The following is a 17571-nucleotide window of genomic DNA, read 5'->3' on the forward strand; positions in this document are numbered from 1 at the left end:
AAGGAAGTTGGGGAGAGAGCTATTAACTAGACTGGTGGGGGTTGGGCGTTTGGTGGCAGAAATTTGATATAGCTGTCTTAATAAAAGACAATCAAAAGTCTTGTAGGCTATTGGTTAAAGTCGCAACACAATATTGATTATTGAATTATCATTGATCTAGTTCAGTCTTATCAATCTCTTAAACATATTTAATAATGATCTCTTACCTAGCTTGATGGCTGGGCATTTGTGCTTACTTTATGTTGTTCTAAATAGAGACGGCTAGAAGGGCCATGGGTCATATTAGATTGTGTAGAAATGCAGGAATTAGCTTCAGATGCAGAGGACCCCCATACCCCCCACCAAGTTCTGCCTCCCACCCCCACTTCAAAAACCAAAGTTGTGCCCCTGCCTTTGATATTATTTGTCATAACATGTTGTTGAAAAAAATGTATGTGTTATGTCTTTTCAAACTCTGCCATATCGTGGATTCAGAGCCTTGCAAAAGTAAAAGGACCATTTTAAGCCGTACACTCCACAGAGCTGTGCTTTACAGAAGAGTGGTCAGAAAAAAGCCATTGCTTAAAGAAGAAAAATAAGCAAACATTTGTTGTTCGCCAGAAGGCATGTGGGAGACTCCCCAAACATATGGAAGAAGGTACTCTGGTCAGATGAGACTAAAATTGAGCTTTTTGGCCATCAAGGAAAATGCTATGTCTGGTGCAAACCCAACACCTCTCATCACCCCGAGAACACCATTTCTTTCATCTGCAGGGACTTGGAAACTGGACAGAATTAAAGGAATGATGGATGGCGCTAAATACAGGGAAATCCTTGAGGGAAACCTGTTTCAGTCTTCCAGAGATTTGAGAATGGGACGGAGGTTCACCTTTCAGCAGGACAATGACCCTAAGGACACTGCTGAAGCTACACTTGAGTGGTTTAAGGGGAAACATTTAAATGTCTTGGAATGGCCTAGTCAAAGCCCAGACCTCAATCCAATTGAGAATCTGTGGGATGACTTACATATTGCTGTACACCAGCGGAACCCATCCAACTTGAAGGAGCTGGAGCAGTTTTGCCTTAAAGAATGGGCAAAAATCCCAGTGGCTAGATGTGCCAAGCTTTGCACCTTCAAAGTGGTAGGCATGTTGTGTAAATCAAATGATACAAGACCCCAAAACCCATTTAAATTCCAGGTTGTAAGGCAACAAAATAGGGAAATGCCAAGGGGGTGAATAGTTTTGCAAGCCACTGTATCTAATAGAACACAGAGAAGAAGCCCATTTTTATTATCAACTTCTTAACTAACTCATCAATATGCTTTTTAAGAGACAGCTTTTTCATCTATCCAGATGCCCAGATATTTGTAAGCAGGGACACTATCAATATGGACAAAGTACACATGCTTAAATCATCAACATTATTTTTATTCGCTCTAGAGAACAATACATATTTAGTTTCACCTGCATTCAGTACTAATTTCAGGTCAATAAAGTTGCTTTGTAATACAATGAAGGCAGACTATATTTCATATATAGCCTGGTCAACGTGGGGGCAATAGCATACACAACAGTTTAATGGACAGTTTAACACTTTAATGGAAGCTTCTCTTGGCACTCTATTCTTTTCCATTTTTACCAATGACCTGCCACTGGCATTAAACAAAGCCTGTGTGTTCATGTATGCTGATGATTCAACCCTATACGCGTCAGCAACTAGTGAAGTCGCTGCAACCTTAAACAAAGAGTTGCAGTCAGTTTTAGAATAGGTGGCCAGTAATAAACTGGTCCTGAACATCTCTTAAACTAAGAGCATTGAATTTGGTAAAAAATCATTCCCTAAGTTCTTAACCTCAGCAGAATCTGGTAATGAATGGTGTGGCTGTTGAGCAAGTTGAGGAGGCTAAATGACTTGGTGTTACTTTAGATTGTAAACTGTCATGGTCAAAACATATAGATTCAATCGTTATAAAGATGGGGAGAGGTCTGTCCATGATAGAGATGCTCTGATTTTTTTACACCACACTCCACAAAGCAAGTCCTGCAGGCTCTAGTTTGATCTCATCTTGATTATTGTCCAGTCATATGGGTCAAGTGCTGCAAAGAAAGACCTAGTTAAGCTGCAGCCGGCCCAGAACAAAGCGGCACCTTTTGCTCTTCATTGTAATCTGAGGGCTAATATCAATACTATGCATGCCAGTCTCTTGAGGAAAGGCTGACTGTATCACTTCTTGTTTGTATAAGAAACATTAATGCGTTAGATATTCCAAATTGTTTGCATGGTCAACGTATAGCTCTGACACACACTTACTCCAACAGACATGCCACCAGAGGTCTTTTCACAGTCCCCAGGTCCAGAACACACTTACTCCACCAGACGTCTTTTCACAGTCCCCAGGTCCAGAACAGATTTAAAGAAACATACAGTATTATACAGAGCCATGAGTGCATGGAACTCCCTTCCATCTCATATAGCGCAAGTGAACAGCAAACATGGTTTAAACAAACAAATAAAGCAACACCTCTACCCCATGTGACCTACTTGTTGTGTCTATGAACTGCCATGTATGTGTAACTGATTGTGCGCACACACACACACACACACACACACACACACACACACACACACACACCATGTTTTAAATGCATGTAAATTGTAAAGTCGTTGTCTATAATGTCGGACCTCAGTAAGACTAGCTGTAGCCATTGGCGATGGCTAATGGGGATCCTAATAAAATATAAATAAAATCAATGAATTACTCCCATACAGCTCTGGAGTGGAGGGAAGGAGCTGTGGACTGGGTTATTTTGGGGATTATGGTTGTTTGTGTTTGTGGAATAGGCACACTGGTGTATTTTCTGTACAGTACAGTCATGGCCAAAAGTTGAGAATAACACAATTATTCATTTTCACAAAGTTTGCTGCTTCAGTGTCTTTAGATATTTTTGTCAGATGTTACTATGGTATACTGAAGTATCATTACCAGCATTTTATAAGTGTCAAAGACTTTTATTGACAATTACATGAAGTTGATGCAAAGAGTCAATATTTGCAGTGTTAACCCTTCTTTTTCAAGACCTCTGCAATCCACCCTGGCATGCTGTCAATTAACTTCTGGGCCACATCCTGACTGATGGCAGCCCATTCTTGCATAATCAATGCTTGGAGTTTGTCAGAATTTGTGGGTTTTTCTTTGTCCACGACACCTCTTGAGGATTGACCACAAGTTCTCAATGGGATTAAGGTCTGGGGAGTTTCCTGGCCATGGACCCAAAATATTGATGTTTTGTTCCCCGAGCCACTTAGTTATCACTTTTGCCTTATGGCAAGGTGCTCCATCATGCTGGAAAAGGCATTGTCACAGCAATATCCTTGCCTGTGAAGCCCTTTTCGTGCAAAGCAATGATGACGGCATGTGTTTCCTTGCAGGTAACCATGGTTGACAGAGGAAGAACAATTATTCCAAGCACCACCCTCCTTTTGAAGCTTCCAGTCTGTTTTTCAAACTCAATCAGCATGACAGAGTGATCTCCAGCCTTGTCCTTGTCAACACTCACACCTGTGTTAACGAGAGAATCACTGACATCACTGGCTGGTCCTTTTGTGGCAGGGCTGAAATGCAGTGGAAATGTTTTTTGGGGATTCAGTTCATTCGCATGGCAAATAACATTCTGGAGTATATACAAATTGCAATCATACAAACTGAGGCAGCAGACACTGTGAAAATGTATATGTGTGTCATTCTCAAAACTTTTGGCCACTACTGTACACTGCTATTTGCTATTCAGAAAATCAATACAAACCGAATTTGCCCATATACTCTACTGTAGCTCTGTACATTGTTGTCCGAAATGGAACAAAGGAATAACTAAGACCAAATTATTGCATTGTGTCTGTACATGTTGATACACAGCCAAACACAATGCCAGTCAGCCAGCACAGATACAATGTGACAAGGGCTATGAGGTATGACACTATGTCTATCGCACGCACGCATTATTATGTCATAGCTAGGGTTGGCAGGGTAATTGTATAACCGTTTATTGTTGATTAACTTCATTTAAGTCGACAAACTTTACCCAAAAGCAGTAAAGTAAAAGTAAGCCTGGTCCACACCTAACAGACAGTTTTAGAATTGTGTTGTAGAACAATTATAGTGCTTTAAACTGACTGAAGACGGGACTGCAGGACATTAAAAAAATACAAGACCTGCGTGCAGTTGAGTCCGTTTCCACGGTAACATGGACTCTTTACAGCGTGATGAAACTTTGTTGCTCCTTGTTTCAGCAAAGTGTTGTTGCAAACGAGCATGAGGAAATGCATGCAAAAAAAGGCTTACCAAAAAAAGGGTACACTGGGCCTGTGTTGGTTGGGTGGCGCCAGAGACTCTGGGTTCGCGCCCAGGCTCTGCCGTGACCGGGAGGTCCGTGGGCTATGCACAATTGGCCCAGCGTCGTCCGGGTTAGGGAGGGCTTGGCCGGTAGGGATATCCTTGTCTCATCGACTCCTGTGGCGGGCCGGGCGCAGTGCACGCTAACCAAGGTTGCCAGGTGCACGGTGTTTCCTCCGACACATTGGTGAGGCTGGCTTCCGGGTTGGATGCGCGCTATGTTAAGAAGCAGTGCGGCTTGGTTGGGTTGTGTATCGGAGGACGCATGACTTTCAACCTTCGTCTCTCCCGAGCCCGTACGGGAGTTGTAGCGATGAGACAAGATAGTAGCTACTAAACAATTGGATACCACGAAATTGGGGAGAAAAAGTGGGTAAATAAAAAAATAGGGAACACTGACTTGACCACAGAGCGTATAGTTAACAGCAGCATGCTATATATACCCTCAATTAGCTGTCAGCCTGGGTTGACAGTAAACATGGATCATCACATCCCTGATTTGAGTCCTATGCAGTCGGGAGCAGCACAGGACAGGAGAAAATGCACGTTTTTATTTTATGGTTGACAATTAACCGCCATCCAAAATTCCATGACCGTCACAGCCCTAGTCATAGCGAAACACACAAGGACATGTGTGCATCCTATTTTTCATGTACACAGACATAAACACATGCCCAGACTGCTGACCACTCACGGAGGAGCAGTGACTCACTCTGCCACAACACTAACCACTTCCCCAGACCTCCTCTGGGCCTAACCATCTCTCTGCCCAGACTTCTTATAGCACCCCCCAACCCTTCTCTGGCCCTCCCCAGCCTTCATCCTCTCTACTCACCATTTCTCCCTTCGCCGTCCCCATCTCTGCTTCTCCCTGTCTAATATCCCTATTCATCCACACAGTATTTCTTATCCCATTTCTTCCGCTCTCCCAAACTCTCCAACCCTGCCTGTCTCTCCCCCGTCTCTCCTGATATTCTTCCCAATCTCTCTCCAGCAGTGACTCGTGCCTGCCTGTCTGGTGGGAGAAATCACGCTCCCAGTCATGGTGCTACATTGCCTGCTGTGCTGCTGGCATCAGGCTGGACCGAGAGGGAGGGAGAGGGCAGCAGGCTGTGGGAGTGTTGGCTAAGACCAGGACACAGCAGGTGGACTGCATACCTCAGTCTCTCTATACAGGGAGCCTCTGAACAGCTTTTGTACAGAGACCTGCTTCTGTCACCAAGAGATTACTCCAAGGCTCGATCCTAGGTCCCACGCTCTTCTCAATTTACATCAACAACATATCTTAAGCAGTAGGAAGCTCTCTCATCCAATTACATGCAGACAATACAGTCTTATACTCAGCTGGCCCCTCCCCGTATCTTGTGTTGTGTTAAACGCTCTACAACAAAGCTTTCTTAGTGTCAAACAAGCTTACTCTGCCCTTAACCTTGTTCTGAACACCTCCAAAACAAAAATCATGTGGATTGGTAAGAAGAATGCCCCTCTCCCCACAGGTGTGATTACTACCTCTGAGGGTTTAGAGCTTGAGGTAGTCACCTCATACAAGTACTTGGGAGTATGGCTAGAAGGTACACTGTCCTTCTCTAAGCACATATCAGGGCTGATTCAGATGACCATCCTACCTACATAATTTATAGATCGGTAGGTAAGGGTGCTCTCGAGCGGCTAGATGTTCTTTACCATTCAGGATTCAGATTTGCCACCAATGCTCCTTATAGGACACATCACTGCACTCTACACCCCTGGTAAACTGGTCTCTCCACTTACTGACAGTTGTGGCTGCTTCACGTGATGTATTGTTGTCTCTACCTTCTTGCCTTTTGCGCTGTTGTCTGTGCCCAATAATGTTTGTACCATGTTTTGTGCTGCCATGTTGTGTTGCTGCCATGCTATGTTGTCGTCTTAGGTCTCTCTCTATGTAGTTTTTTTCTCTCTTGTCCTGATGTGTGTTATGTCCTATTTGTTATTATTTAAAAAATAATAATAATAATCCCAGCCCCCGCAGGAGGCCTTCTGCCTTTTGGTAGGCCGTCAGTGTAAATAAGAATTTGTTCTTAACTAACTTGCCTAGTTAAATAAAGGTTAAATAAATAAAACAAAATAAAAAGTGGGATCAGGAATTGGTGCACTAGCTACCCTAAAACCATTCCTCAACACTGACCTATTAAATCAAATTGTATTTGTAATGCACTGAATACAACAGTGCACCTTGCACCTTACAGTGAAATGCTTACTTACAAGCCCTTAACCAGCAATGCTTTAAGAAGTTAAGAACAATAAGTGTTAAGTAAAAAATAGAAGTAAAAAATAGAAAATGAATGCTCCTCTGTTCATTCTGGATATCTAATGTATGGTGACACCATGCTATGTGTTCATGTCTGTTGTCATGGTTGAAAAAGGATAGAGTTACATGTTCTTACCAGGTAGTCATCAGGCCTGATCCCAAAGAGCTCCCTGAAGTAGCGGAAGGCCACAGGAGCATAGGTCTTGAAGCGGAAGTCTGGGAAGTGGTGGGCTGGAGTCAGGTTGCTGCCTTCACTGGGACCAGGAGAGAAGGAGAAAGGCTTTTAGATATGGGATTTTGTGTTAAATGCTCTACAACAAAGCTTTCTTAGTGTCCAACAAGCTTTCTCTGCCCTTAACCTTGTTCTGAACACCTCCAAAACAGAGGTACATGAGTCTTCAATATTCCCAGGTAAGAAGTTTTAGGTTGTAGTTATTATGGGAATTATAGGACTAATTCCCTCTATCTATCATTTGTATTTCATTAACCTTTGACTATTAGATGTTCTTATAGGCACTTTAGTATTGCCAGTGTAACAGTATAGCTTCCGTCCCTCTCCTCGCTCCTCCCTGGGCTCGAACCAGCAACACAACGACAACAGCCACCATCAAAGCAGCGTTACCCATGCAGAGCAAGGGGAACAACTACTAGAAGGCTCAGAGCGAGTGACGTTTGAAACGCTATTAGCGCGCGCTAACTAGCTAGCCATTTCACTTCGGTTACACCAGCCTCATCTCAGGAGTTGATAGGCTTGAAGTCATAAACAGTGCAATGCTTGACGCACAACAAAGAGCTGCTAGCAAAACGCACAAAAGTGCTGTTTGAATGAATGTTTACGCGCCTGCTTCTGCCTACCACCGCTCAGTCAGATACTTAGATACTTGTATGCTCAGTCAGATTATATGCAACGCAGGACACGCTAGATAATATCAGGTCGTTATTGCATTGGACTAGTTAACTATAAGATTGCGAGATTGGCTCCCCCGGGCTGACAAGGTGAAAATCTGTTGAGGTAGTTAACCCACAGTTCCTAGGCCGTCATTGAAAGTAAGAATGTGTTCTTAACTGACTTGCCTAGTTAAATAAAGGTATATAAAAAAAAATAGATTAAATCGGTGCCCAAACATTCGATTTCCGATTGTTATGAAAACTTGAAATCGGCCCTAATTAATCGGCTGTTCCGATTAATCTGTCGACCTCTACTACGGAGACGTAATTTATAGATCGGCTAGATGTTCTTTACCATTCGGCCATCAGATTTGCTACCATTGCGCCACATAGGACACATCACTGCACTCTACACTCCTGGTAAACTGGTCATCTCTGTATACCCATCGCAAGACCCACTAGTTGACGATTATTTATAAACCCCACTTAGGCCTCACTCCCCCCTATCGAAGATATCTACTGCAGCCCTCATCCTCCACATACAACACCCGTTCTGCCAGTCACATTCTTTTAAAGGTCCCCAAAGCGCACATATCCTTGGGTCCCACCTCTTTTCAGTTCGCTGCAGCTAGTGACTGGAATGAGCTGCAAAAACACTCAAACTGGACAGTTTTATCTCAATCTCTTCATTCAAAGACTCAATCATGGACACTCTTACTGACAGTTGTGGCTGCTTTGTGTGATGTATTGTTGTCTCTACCTTCTTGCCTTTGTGCTGCCCAATAATGTTTGTACCATGTTTTGTGCTGCTACCATGTCGTTGTCATGTGGTGTTGCTATTAATTATGCTGTGTTGTCATGTGTTTTATGCTATGTTGTCATCTTAGGTTTCTCTTTATCTCGTGTTGTGGTGTCGCTCTTGTTGTGATGTGTGTTTTGTCCTATATTTTTAATCCCAGCCCCCGTCCCCGCAGGAGGCCTTTTGGTAGGCTGTCATTGTAAATAAGAATTTGTTTAATTGACTTGCCTAGTTAAATAAAGGTTAAAAAAATATATTTTCAATTGAACCTTTATTTAGCTAGGTGAGTCAGTTAAGAACAAATTCTTATTTACAACTACGACATATCACGGCCAAACCCGGACAACGCTGGGCCAATTGTGCGCTGCCCTGTGAGACTCCCAATCACGGCCGGATGTGATACAGCCTGGAATTGAACCAGGGACTGTAGTGAGGCCTCTTGCTCTGAGATGCAATGCCTTAGACCGCTGCGCCACTATGAAGGAATCCTTCTAGTGTAAATAACGAACGACTTACCATCAAAAGAACATCTCTAGGATCAGTTTTGTGATCGGTCAGAAATCTCAGATATATTTGAAAGGCCTCATTCTAATAATGTCACAAAGCTGTGTGCTGCCCTGATGGTGTGGTTACCTGGGGAAGAAGATGCTCTCCACCACATAGAAGTCCTGCATGAGGACGTCTCTCTCAGGCTTGGAGCTCAGGTTGCCCACCGTGTAGCCGATGCCCAGCTGGATGGCACCTTTCAGGGCGGAGGACGTGGTCTGGGGGAGAGGAGAGAGATGGTGGGGGTTAGGGAAATACTTAAGACATTTCTGAGCTTGGTGGACTACCACTCATTTGTATTCATTGAGAAATCTTACGATTTACAAGCTCCATTAGCTCAGCTCTCAGACGGGACTAAATTCTACACTAAAGAGGCAAAACATTGACTCACTCAGACACGCAAACCAGAATACCTATAGTGTAACGTGCTAAAGACAGACAGGGTGGATGAATCGGGTCGGAGTAGTGGTTATCTGTGAGACACACTCGGATTGCTCTGCAGTGTCTTTTCTTTATGCCTTCTCACATATATAAAAAATACCCCAAAAACTGTCAATGTGCCCTTAAGCAAGGCACTTAACCCTGATTTGCCCCAGGGTGCCGTACTACTATGACTGACCATGTAAAACAAAACACTTCACTGCACCTATCAAGTGTATGTGACCATAAAACATATAGTATAAGTGGAGAGTACAGTGTGCAGGCTTACAGAGCTATGTCCCTTCTCTGCTTTGCCTGCACACAGCTGTAGCCTAACTGTGCATAAAGGACCATTGCCAAGTGCCTACCAAGGGAGTTGTTCCTTGCCAATGTCTTGGCTTGTTCTATTGGGGGTTTGGCTGCTTTGCTGTGAGGCATTTGTAAAAGGCGCAGGCACTATATGTGATCCCTATATGCTTGATTAATTAATTGATTGACTGGCTAAAATCCGGGGAGATGGTGCCGACTGCCTACCTTCTTGTAGGTGGTCTCTCCGGACGCGTCCACTCCCCTGTGGCCCATCCTCTTCCCCTGGCCAGGTAGACCCGAGACACCAGGCAGCTGTTGGCCAGAGGATGGAGCAGAGTGGTTAAGACACATATTTAGACCGATACTCACTTCTATGGGCTGACAACACTAACAACACGAACACCTGAGGTTAGTGTTTATCAAGCGTTTGCAGCACCAGTGTGAAGTTTTCACCTGTTCTTTTCAATAATAAACACATCAAATGAGGAACAAAAGGTAAATCTAATCAAATGTATTCACATGCGCCAGGTGAAGACTTTACCGTGAAATGCTTACTTACTTAAAAAGGAAATAGTAACACAATAAAATAACAATAACGAGGCTATATACTGTACAAGGAGCACCGGTGCCGAGTCAATGTGCAGGGGTACGAGGCAGTTGAGGTAATGTAGGCAATATGTACATATAGATTGGGGTAAAAGTGACTAGGCAATCAGGATAGACAAACAGCGTAGCAGCAGAGTATGTGAAAGTGAGTGCCTTCAGAAAGTATTCAGACCCCTTGACTTTTTCCACATTGTAGAGTGTTATAGCCTGAACTTAAAATGTATTGATTGTGTGTGGAGTCAAGGTGATCTAGAGTTTTTCCTGAATATCAATAGAGGTACAAGGACAGTTTCACATTTGTCAGCTTTGATTTATTTTGTCCTGTATTCCCCTTTGAAAATCACAAGTGCAAACTTGACACAGGTGTGAACGCTTTGTAAATGTGTCACTAAGCCTTCTGAGTGGACTGAGTGCCCCTTCAAGCTCCTCTTTCTAACCTCTATCCTCCCAGATTACGCAGCCAAATTGAGAGTGGGTGCTTCTCATCACAGGGCAGAGTGGAACATGGAAGGGGCTTATAACCATAGCAGTCCCTATGGAGATTCCCTCACTACCCCTGAGCATACTGATGCTGAAGTCTTTATATAGAGTGTAGCAAACAGAGATCACACACCATGAGGATTGACTTGCATGGGGATCAAAGTAGATGGAGACGGTGTGTGTAGCAGTCAGAACACATACAGAGTATAGGGAAATGGTGTGTGTAGCAGTCAGAACACATACAGAGTATAGGGAAATGGTGTGTGTAGCAGTCAGAACACATACAGAGTATAGGGAAATGGTGTGTGTAGCAGTCAGAACACATACAGAGTATAGGGAAATGGTGTGTGTAGCAGTCAGAACACATACAGTATAGGAAATGGTGTGTGTAGCAGTCAGAACACATACAGAGTATAGGGAAATGGTGTGTGTAGCAGTCAGAACACATACAGAGTATAGGGGAATGGTGTGTGTAGGATCACAGTGAGGAGAGGGGGGTTAACGTAAAGGGCATGTCAGGGAGGAAGAGTCAAATGTATTTCACGGTCATATGGGCTAAATAAAAGTAAAATAAGCAAGTACATTACCTCTGTGATGTGTGCTTTTCTAGCAGAATAGTCTGTGTGAGAGAGAGAGAGAAATGGGAGAGAGAGATAGGAGAGAGAGGGAGAGAGACAGCGTGAGTCCTACGAGGGGCTCCATTACTTCACATCATTAGTGTTAGAAGGAACAAACAGAAGTCCCATATGTTAAGTGTAAAAAACAGTGGGGGGCAGGTAGTGGAGGGGATGGTTACCAAATCACTATACCATGCTCATTCCTCCTGGTAATCCGTATCATCCACCCATCACCAGTCCCACTCCAGCATTTCTACCATTCCATAAAACCATGCGATGTGAAGACGTAAACAACAAAGGAAGTAATCAGTGAGCTCTGCTGTTCTGTTCTCCCCAGCTGGCCTGAAATAGATCCACAATTGTAGCCAATTTTGCCACTTAGCATAATGAAGGACTGAGAGGGGAGCTCAGATAGCACAACACAACACAACACACTACTGGCTTGATTGATTCAGTTCACTCTTAGGAGTATTAACACTAGACGCCAGTGAGCTGATTACATCAAGAGTCAATACACTGACTGACTGAGGCATTTAAAGCTGACAGTGGTTCACACCGACATTGTTATTATTAGGCTTGTCTATTTAACATGAGTAACACGCAGACAGTAATAGTGCAATTTGAATGGCCTATAGAAATACATTCATTTAGAATAAGAATGCGTTATAGGCTACACCAGGTGTGAAAGGCAACGGGAGTAGGCGATGTGATGACAGAGGGCCGCAAAGAGGAGAATCTGCATGTTCTCTGAATGTTTTTCTCCTTTAAGCTGCAGTGCTAAAGTCTGCCTGCCTGCTTCCTCTGGTTGCCCATGTGACTCAGCCAGCACTCCTCCATCTCCTCCCCTCCAGCTCTGTAATTCACTCGCTCCCTCTGTCACACACAGCTTTGCTGAGGGATGATCAAGCCAAAACGTGCCAATGCAATCCTTCTGCAGGCAGCCTGGAACATTGCATAAAGAAGAAAAAAAATACATTACATCCAACCACGTTGAGACTGAGAATGTTGACAATGCAGATGGTTAGAGTGAGAGGAGAGAGGTGCCTATCCTCCTTGTTACCAGGCAGACCCTAAGGCTTTCCTCCGTTCCTGTTTTCTTTATAAAAGCCCCCCTGTCATTTTGCCCTGTGAACAGTGGGCTCGTTTCCCCTTGTATCTTACTAGACTAGAGCCATTTTGCTTCTGCATGCCTACAGCCGTTCAGACAGCCACAGGTTTCCAGGCATTTTGTTTTTTGTGAACACTTCATCAGATCTTCGCCACCATAAAGGTCTGACTGACTGGTCGTAATCTATATGGATTTGCTACAAGCTTCACTGGTTTCTTTTCCATTTTGTTGCCTTCAAATCGCATGGTGGTGACTGGAGCACTTCTTCGGTCCATTTTCCAGTTCTTTGAGAGTACTGATTGTGTCATTGTGTGAAGAAGACCTTGAAACCTACAAGGCAGATATGGCGCTGGTGAGGTTTCCAATGGGATCGGTCACTCCCATGTGCTCCTGACTTAGGGAGAGATTGAGGTCTAGTCAATGAACCATGTCGATTACATGGCAGAACCAGTGAAGACCATCCCCATGTATTACAAAGCTGTGCAGGGGGATAAACAAATATAGCCTACTCATCACAATAAAAACCAACCAGTCCTGGGAAGTACTAAGCAGACCAGGTAATCTGTTAGCTTTTTTGCCACATAAAGCCATTAGCAGCGAGTCCATTAGTAGTGGATGATAGGGAGGGACGGAGGGAGTCATGGGACAAAGGCATTCTGGAAGTGTCCTGTCCTCTCGCTAATTTCCACGTGCATCAGTCACCTCCCTCAAGGTCACTCGCTAAGTGCCTCCTGGCCATCAGCTAAATGAGCCCAAGTGTCTAAACTTAACAGACCAGGGGAGAATGAACAAGCCTACTGTGTGTGATAGTTCAGCCTCACCTTACCGGCGTACCTCTCCCTATCACACGCTTAAACTGATAGTTTATTTACCTATTCTTGCTCTGGGTTTGCAGTTTGTAGAATTTATATTCTACAAGGTGCTTCTACACCTGCATTGCTTGCTGTTTGGGTTTTTAGGCTGGGTTTCTGTACAGCACTTTGAGATATCAGCTGATGTACGAAGGGCTATATTAATACATTTGATTTGATTTGATATATGGTAAATAGTAGCCCAGCCAAACCTGGACGATGCTGGGCCAATTGTGCGCCGCCCTATGGGACTCCCAATCACGGCCGGATGTGATACAGCCTGGATACGAACCAGGGACTGTAGTGATGCCTCTTGCACTGAGATACAGTGCCTTAGACCGCTGCGCCACTTGGGAGATGGCTGTATTATGGTCTATGTTGTACTGTTGACTTTCTCATGCAATCATCCTCACAAATTAGGCAACAAAAAAAACATTGGTCGACCTAGAGTCGTCTTTTCTTTCAACCAATTGAGTGGTCAAAATTCTAAAACATGTATTTTTCCATATATGACATAGCATATGTGTTTTAATAAAATCAACTTGTCTGATGCTTTAAGCATGCTGTTTGATTAAATAACACACAAATGACTTAAGAGGGAGCAAGATATCAATATAACCTAACCAGATTTTTTTTAAACTGTTCCGACCCTTCTCCTTCCGCTACTGATGGTCTTCGCAGATTCTGCAGTTACGATCCTGAAGTTGCCGGTAATTTGCAACCGCTGGGTCGGCAAACTTTTCATGTGGAGTGCCAAGTCTTTGTATCGCAACATCATTATCTGAGGTTAATCTACATTCTATCTAAATCTACACTGAACAGGCCCACCCAATAGGAATGGGTTTTTTTCCACAAAAGGGCTTCCCCACAAAAATACTCCTCAGTTTCATTAGCTGTCCAGTTGGCTGGTCTCAGACAATCCCGATAGTGAAGAACCCTGATGTGGAGGTCCTGGGCTGGCGTGGTTACACATGGTCTGTGGTTGTGAGGCCGGTTGGATGTTCTGCCAAATTTTTTAAAACAACATTGGAGGCGGCTTATGGTAGAGAAATTAACATGACATTTTCTGGCAACAGCTCTGATGGACATTACTGCCAACATGCCAATTGCACGCTCCATCAAAACTTGAGACATCTGTGGCATTGTGTTGTGTGACAAAACTCACATTTTAGAGTGGCCTTTTACTGTCCCCAGCACAAGGTGCACCTGTGTAATGATCATGCTGTTTAATAATAATAATAATTATTATTATTATCATCATTCTCGGAGTGGAAAAGTTGTTTACAGAGTTCACAACCTGCTACACTTGTGAGAAAAACGTTTTTGGTGTATTTCATACCATCATTTTCGCCATCCATGTGTTAATGAGCGTGTGTCTTGTTTCTCTGTCCTGTTGACAGAGCCCTGCTAGGCTTCTCAGTCATTTGTTCTTCACCTCACGCATTATAATAGTTCCTCACAGTGTCTGAAAAATCTTTCTAACACCCTCGATAATCAGTGCCGTTGATGAATAGGCTAGGCTATGGACATGTGTATTTGTTTCTATGTTAATGATTGTCAGTTTCATCTTCATACTATAGCATAGCTGTCCCCTTCATCATTTATCTTATAGCCTAATTTCGGAAAGCGTTAAGGTAAGCCTTGATTTAAACATTTCTTTAAATAATGGAGAAATATTTGCTTGTGTCTGACATACGCTGGTGGCTTTGACTGATGGGTGCTTTTATGGAGGTGTGTGTTCGGGCAAGACAAAAGATGAAAATCAGCATTCACACTCTGAATGGCACACATACACAATCCATGTCTCAAGGCTTAAAAATCTTTATTTAGCCTGTCTCCTCCCCTTTATCTACACTGATTGAAGTTAATTTAATAAGTGAAATCAATAAGGAATCATAGCCCTACACCCAAACAAGGGCACAGCGTTCATCCACCTCTGGCCTGCTCGCCTCCCTACCACTGAGGAAGTACAGTTCCCGCTCAGCCCAGTCAAAACTGTTCGCTGCTCTGGCCCCCCAATGGTGGAACAAACTCCCTCACGACGCCAGGACAGCGGAGTCAATCACCACCTTCCGGAGACACCTGAAACCCCACCTCTTTAAGGAATACCTAGGATAGGATAAAGTAATCCTTCTCACCCCCCCCCCCCCTTAAAAGACTTGCACTATTGTAAAGTGGCTGTTCCACTGGATGTCATAAGGTGAAAGCACCAATTTGTAAGTCGCTCTGGATAAGAGCGTCTGCTAAATGTCTTAAATGTAATAGCTTTCACCTGGTCAGTCTGTCATGGAAAGAGCAGGTGTTCTTAATGTTTTGTATACTCAGTGTATACAGTAGTATTTGCCAAGTCATCAATAGGTATTGTTTCAATCCTAATGTTTTATACACTCATGGTAAGTGTATATGTCGATTCAAAAAGTTTCATAAAGTAGCCTGTCTGGACTCTTTAATAAGAATCAAAACGTTCCTGTCATGATTTAATCTTGTAAAAGTCCTATTTTCAGAGGTTTAAGCTACATTATTTATCTCAATATGTCAATACCACTGCCATCAAATGACTGCAGCAGCAGTTACAGCAGTTACAGCAGTTACAGCAGTTACAGTTACAGCAGTTACAGCAGTTAACCCGGCATTTATTCATTTGTTGATTCATATTTAGAAGTAATAACCTGAACAATAATAATTAAATGCCATGATAACAATGAAGTGTAATTGCTTGTTTAAAATACATTTGAATTAAGAAGCATATCCATGTAAACAAGTTACAAACAGAATTGTGACCCCCCCCCCCCCCCCTTCTTTTTTTTACCTCCCCCTGAACGGTTATGTCGGTCAATGTGTACATTGGCCTGGCCAATTACCGTAACCTCAAATTCCAAGACCGTCACAGCCCTAGTCACACACAACAATTATATTTGCTGCTTGTGCCTTCAGTTTAAGTAGGCCTATATTTTATTCATTTTACTCATTCCGCTGCAATTAAAGTTAGGCCAAAACAAAAGCAGGGCAACAAAATTAGGTTTGAAAAAAAGCAAGGCCTGTATGTTGTTGAGTATTGAATCCACAGAAGTAGACGGGCCACCACAAAACCCTGATGGTGGACAACACCTTTGTCTCTCTCTAGATCACAAGTTGCCCTCTCCTTCCCTCCTCCTCTGTTTTTGGTCCAAGTCGGGATGGAAAGTTGCGGTAGTGAGGTAATTGACTCTGTCTGCTCCAGTGTGACCAAGACGTCACTAAATTGTCAGATTTCACCCATTCCTCCCCAACTGAGACAATTGAGTTACCACACTCATAATTAAGAAACCATCAACTTTACTAATGCTAAACCGTTTAGGCTTAACACATTCCTTGCAATTACAGTAACCGGCAGTATTACCCTGTATTACCCACACGCCAACAGATGGCATACCAGTAACCCACAGATAGAGAATGGCTGGACTAGCACTCCAAAACACATCTTAAATGGGCAAACCATACCACAACTTAAAACACAATTCATTCTTGCATTGAAATGATAGTCTAGTCAACATAACCACTTAGTGACATGTAATATGCAGTCAGTATATAGCTGACAGTGGATACAGCCTGTGCCTGGGGGAGATTTATAGCTTTTCATGAAGCCAACTGAGGCTCCATTTTGATCAATAGCAGCTCTGAGTTAATAAAAAGCAACAGTCATTGAGACCTATGGGTGGGCTGAGCTGCTGCTCAATGGAGTCTGCCAGCAGTCATCTCAATGGTGTCTTCTAAAGACACTAGCATTATACTGTATGTTTGGGACACCAAAACATACAAAGGGTTGAGGTCAATTCCTTTTTAATTCAGTCAGTTTAGGGATTGAAAGAAATAACTAATATGAATGTAATTTCAATTCACTTCCGGGATTGACTGATTCATAAAAATAAAAAAATAGACTGATATCCAAATTGGAATGTAGAACGTTTGATGGTGCAGCAATGGAGATAACTGCCCAGGGGTGAAACTGCTAAAGTGACCTGAATAAGTAATCATGTTCAGCCCTATAAAATATATTGGGTTATGTGGTCTCTTTGTTCCATAATGGAGCTTCAGAATAGACAAACACTAGTCTAAGCAACATCGTGTCCAAGTCAAAGTCACTCAATGAGTAGTACTGTAATCCCCTAACTCACCCAGCTGACATGAAGGACAGGACATAGTAGAGGCTTTTCAGGACAAGTAGGTGTTGTTTCCTTTGAAAGCAGGACAATAACAATATAGTGAAACACAAGATGGAACCTGGTGTATTGGCACACTGACTACCATT

At 43.2% G+C, this 17571-nt stretch overlaps 1 protein-coding gene across 1 annotated transcript in view; it reads right to left on the reverse strand.

The window, feature by feature from the left end:
- pip5k1ca (phosphatidylinositol-4-phosphate 5-kinase, type I, gamma a) overlaps positions 1–17571 on the reverse strand; it is a 76899-nt gene that overhangs the window by 33641 nt on the left and 25687 nt on the right. Inside the window, 4 exon segments of the mRNA XM_029632391.2 lie at positions 6796–6913; positions 8980–9110; positions 9847–9933; positions 11295–11326. Coding sequence (XP_029488251.2) covers positions 6796–6913; positions 8980–9110; positions 9847–9933; positions 11295–11326 — 368 coding nt within the window.

Source organism: Oncorhynchus nerka, linkage group LG24 (genome assembly GCF_034236695.1).
Source record: "Oncorhynchus nerka isolate Pitt River linkage group LG24, Oner_Uvic_2.0, whole genome shotgun sequence".
Classification (NCBI taxonomy): Eukaryota; Metazoa; Chordata; class Actinopteri; order Salmoniformes; family Salmonidae; genus Oncorhynchus; species Oncorhynchus nerka.